The 4,913-nt window shown below is 47.5% G+C and overlaps 1 protein-coding gene across 1 annotated transcript in view; it reads right to left on the bottom strand.

Moving 5' to 3' along the window:
• sdk2b (sidekick cell adhesion molecule 2b) overlaps positions 1-3,933 on the bottom strand; it is a 196,894-nt gene extending 192,961 nt beyond the window's left edge. The window contains exon 1 of the mRNA XM_053414337.1: positions 3,218-3,933. Within this exon, the coding sequence (XP_053270312.1) occupies positions 3,218-3,933 (716 nt within the window). The remainder of the gene's footprint in view (positions 1-3,217) is intronic.
• Between the last annotated feature and the right edge of the window lie 980 nt (positions 3,934-4,913).

The following is a 4,913-nucleotide window of genomic DNA, read 5'->3' as shown; positions in this document are numbered from 1 at the left end:
TTATCTCATGTCCGTCAAATGTCAGTCAAAGAATCTACAGAGTCCACGTGTCTTCTGAATAATGTCCCCTCAAGCTTCTGCAGCCTCTTATGCAAACTGCCCCATAGCTATATACATTCTATAGTCTTTATATATACACAAACTGAGTGGGTCACAGACCTAGTATTCAACCAGTGGTCAGTAAAAACCATAGACTGCGTATTTAGAGACAGACGTGAGGACAGCTCCCCCCGAAAAGTGAAGCCAAAGTGTTTAGATCACCCTCTGGTGGCCGGGCTGCAGTATAGCTCATAAACACCCTGTGAGGACGTGTAGAGGACAAGGAGACAAACAAGTTGTGTGTATATTCCACGGACACGTTTTCCCATAAGTTTGATTATAATTAGATATTTGATGCTCCAGACAAACTAGCTCGTTGAGGCTTCGTGGTTTAAACAGATTTTAAACATCCTGCTAGTTTAGACATCAGATGCGGGGGGGGGGGGGGTGGGGGAGACCATAATAACTCATGCCAGTATTTTTAGGATCTATTTCTATATTATCTGTGGCCCTATATTGGTGTAATGGTGCCTTAGATTTGAATATTTCATCATTATTATGACTGATTATCATTGAGATGTTTTGGTGGCCCACACACAGCATGTCACGGTCACTACAGTATCATCTTTCTGTATTGAATTCCTCTCAGTTCAGGAAGGTAACATATTAAATATATTAAATAAAAATGTATTAAGTCGGACCTTTGATGTGAAGACATTGTCCTTCCAATATCAAACCAGCTCCTGCTCCCAGCTCATAAGAGGAGATTAGAGGCAAAACTAGCATTAAAATGTCTTCACACCTCCACTCACTTTAAATGAGGGGGCTCCTCTTTCACAGGACTTAAAGGTCAGGGAGGAAATCTTTTAATATGGTCGAGAGACGCACAGAAAGAGAGAGAGAAAGGGGAGAGAGAGAGAGAGAGAGAGAGAGAGAGAGAGAGAGAGAGAGAGAGAGAGAGAGAAAGGTCTCGTTTTCCCTTTCTACAAAAGATCTTGTCACTGAGCGAGAGGAGGATGAAAAGGAAGCTGGAGATTCGTTCCAGTTCTGTGTAACATACTTTAACAATGTGCTGCTGCATGTGTACATGTGTTCATATCCCCAGCTGCAATAGTCCAGCAAATAAAACAACAGATCCCTCTCATCTGCAGTCGTTCATTTATCTGAGAAGAAATGTAAGTTAGAAAACAAGCTCCAACCGAACACAGTGAGGTCGTGTGGTTTGATCTGAAGAAGACAAGTTCGATCTGAGCAGCTCGAGGTGAAGAGGCAGGAGACAGCTGTCCTGAAGACCCAGAGGACCTCAGGACATCCTTCCTCCAGACGGCCGTTCTCCGTCCATCACATCCCCTGTAATCGAATTCCTGGAGGCTCTGGCGTTGGCCTGCTTCCGACCTCCGATGATCCTCTTGAGTCCATGACGTGATTCCGTCCCCTGGTCGAAGCTCCTCTGTTTTCCTTCGTTAGTCCGTCTCTCTCTCCGGTCACAGTTCATTGTTCTTCTCTCCTGAAGCTGTGAGGACTCATCTGTCCTCACGTCTATTGGCTGTTTCCATAGCATCCAGGGTCATGTCAGAGCCTCTTGTGGAGGAGGGAAGAGCCTCGACAAACACAAAGTCTCTCAGGGTCAATAAGTTACACAAGTCTTCATCCGTGAGTAAAACAGACGTGAGCAGGGTTCAACGTTTAGGATCCTGATAGAATTTCATAAATATCTGATGTGGTTACTTGAAGTGTGACCTTATCTTTTATGCTCTTTGTGATTCAATAAATTCTGTTAAAGACTTTCTACGTCCAACATTTCTGTCCCTCTTCGGAGGTACAGAGACCTGGTGGCCATGACCAAGAAATTCATTGAGGACAATATGTCCTACACAATTTTTACCCTGAGACTATTTCTAGAGATGGATTGGATCCTTTAAACTCCTCAGCATTTCATTCTCTTTATCTCAATTACAAAAATGATTCATGTTTATAATTCTCTTCTGAGGCTTGACCCGAATATACGGAGGACATTCGAGTATGTGTGTGTGTGGTTGTGTGTGGGGGGGTCCCGAGCACAAACAAAAACACACAAACACACAAAACTTACATATTTTTTAGGGCTAAATGTCACGACAATCCTTTTTGTGTTGTTTTTTTGTATGTTAAACATCAAAGTCCATGAACGTAGCATCAGTTGAACAGCCTCCATCAGGCGTGTGAGGGCTTCTTAACGAGGGGGGGGGGGGGGGGGGGGGACACTTCACCGAGCTGCTCGCCTGCAGCTTTTGCTTTTGTTTGGCAATTATTTGCTTATTAATTTTTAACCTCATCCCAACAGCTTGATAAATAAAAATGCATTTAGTGAGACAAATTGGTTTCATATCTGAACAGTTGTTAATAAATCATTCGAGGCACGTGTGTAGATTATACATGCCTCGCCCCCTGATTTCCATTAAAAAAGGCCAAGCTGGATTTTTTTTTTTTTTTTAAACAATCGCTCGGGGGATCGAAAGGTAATATGCAAATCAATATGTGGGACTGGATTGTTTGAGCCCTTGAGGGAAAAACCACAGCGGAGGTAAACAAATCAGTCCTGGAGTGAAAAAGTTGAACCCCCCCCAAAAAAGTTGGTTTACTGTATGCAAGCTGTTCAAGGACTCGCCATGTCGGGAAAAGGAAACAGGAAATACTTAATTTTCATCATGAAGGTCATATTCTAAACCTCCCAGTACCCCCCCCCCCCCCCCCACCCATCAGTCTTTCAGTCACTGAAATGACTCAAGTGAAGCTGAACGCAGTGAAATGGCTGCTGCCTGTTACACTAACACACGGTGAGACACACTTTCGCGGTGGGGACAGTCCTCGTCCTCGGGAACCACACATCATTGTAAGTGTGACAGTCTCACAGGCTTCAGGCACAGCAGTGCTTTGCCATCAATTACCAAACCACTTCCATTGTTGGGGATGAGGAGCTCCTCCGTGTCCGTCCCAAGCCTCTTATGCGTTGACACTAATCAGGTGGCAGCTCCACAGTGACGGACATTTGTCATTAGCTGTCATGATGGAGTAAGGAATGGTTCGGGGCTGTGTTCAGTCGAGGCTGTGACAGCCCTGTGATGCTCTGGATGATGAAGGGTCTCGGTGCCGTGTCACCGTGTCCCTTTCAACGACCCGAGAGGTAACAGGTACTCACCAGCCTCCTGCTGCACATGAGACATTATGTCCTGTGACGAGGACAAACTCGTCTCCTCGGGCTGTGAGAGCCCTCGATAGGAAACTGAGATCCATGGATCGATTTGATTTAAGTGAAATTTCAAAAGTGAAATTTCTAATAGATAGTTTGTCCGTCCAGAGAAAGGCGTCGCCCAGTTGACTGTCGGTCCTGGGAGAGGTGTCCTCAACTTGACTGTCCATCCTGGGAGAAGTGATCCCCACTTGACCGTCTGTCCTTGGAGAGATGTCCCCCACCTGACTGTCCGTCCTAGGAGGGGTGTCCCCCACTTGACTGTCCTTCCTAGGAGAGGTGTCCCCCACTTGACTGTCCATCCTGGGAGAGGTGATCCCCACTTGACCGTCTGTCCTTGGAGAGATGTCCCCCACATGACCATTCGTCCTAGGAGAGGTGTCCCCCACTTGACTGTCCTTCCTAGGAGAGGTGTCCCCCACTTGACTGTCCATCCTGGGAGAGGTGATCCCCACTTGACCGTCTGTCCTTGGAGAGATGTCCCCCACCTGACTGTCCGTCCTAGGAGGGGTGTCCCCCACTTGACTGTCCTTCCTAGGAGAGGTGTCCCCCACTTGACTGTCCATCCTGGGAGAGGTGTCCCCCACTTGACTGTCCGTCTTGGGAGAAGTGTCCCCCACATGACCATTCGTCCTAGGAGAGGTGTCCCCCACTTGACTGTCCATCCTGGGATATATAAGCACCAATGGGTTCTTACAGCTGTAAGATCTTTATCATTGCTGTTCCAAATTCTACTAAAATATAATGTATAATGTTTTTTCCCTCTGCAAATTCAGTCTTTGGGGTTTTTATAATCAGAAGAAACTGAAATGAAAACTCCTGGTGCTGCAGCAGAGTCATGATTCTAATCTTTCCTCCCTGGACTTTTTCTTTTTAGCTTTGGCAGAGACACTTCCCCTAATGGTGTCCCTGAGCTTCCAAAAAAATGTCTTTGTGTCCCTGATGACATATGTCTACACAAGCATGTCTGTGATGAGCCTCTCTCGCCCCCGGCCAACCAAGAGCACAACATGGTGTGGCTCTATTCGAGAGGAGGAGACGGCAGAGGGTGCCTCAAAGGAAATTTAGTTTTGCTCTGAAATGATGAACAGCAAAGTGCAGGACCCACAGAACTCACTGGTCCCAACAGGCCGAGCAGGGAACACACCAGTTCGGCCAAGGCAGCATCTCGAGCATCACTCGTGAGCTGCAGCCAATCAGAGGCCCTCTCTCGGGATTCTGTACCTGGAGGTGTCAAGCCCCAGTTTAAAGCCACATATGGCTACGTGACCGGGCGGTGCAGCCTTGAGGGAGGACGGGTGAGACACACACGACAGAAAGAGTTTAGCTAAATGCTGGGATGTGGTCCGATGCTCTCAGTGCGATGATCAAGCTTCATCTCAAATGGCGGCCCCCTGCCCACCTCTCCCTTGATTTATGAGGGCAGAGCAGATGCTGTGGATACTGGAGCAGGAGGGAGGGAATTGCTCTCTTATCAGCAGGCAGCACGGCGACAGCCTTCATTTCCTCACCTTTGCATCAGGCAGGTCTGGCTGTGTCCGTGGGCGTGTGCACTGTGTGCTCGAGAGTCGGCACAAGCTCACAGGAGGAGAGAGGAGGAGAGAGAGGGAGAGAGAGGGAGTCAGAGAGTCGGCACAAGCACACA

Source organism: Pleuronectes platessa, chromosome 21 (genome assembly GCF_947347685.1).
Source record: "Pleuronectes platessa chromosome 21, fPlePla1.1, whole genome shotgun sequence".
NCBI classification, from domain to species: domain Eukaryota; kingdom Metazoa; phylum Chordata; class Actinopteri; order Pleuronectiformes; family Pleuronectidae; genus Pleuronectes; species Pleuronectes platessa.
This window is presented reverse-complemented; position numbering and strand designations above follow the sequence as displayed.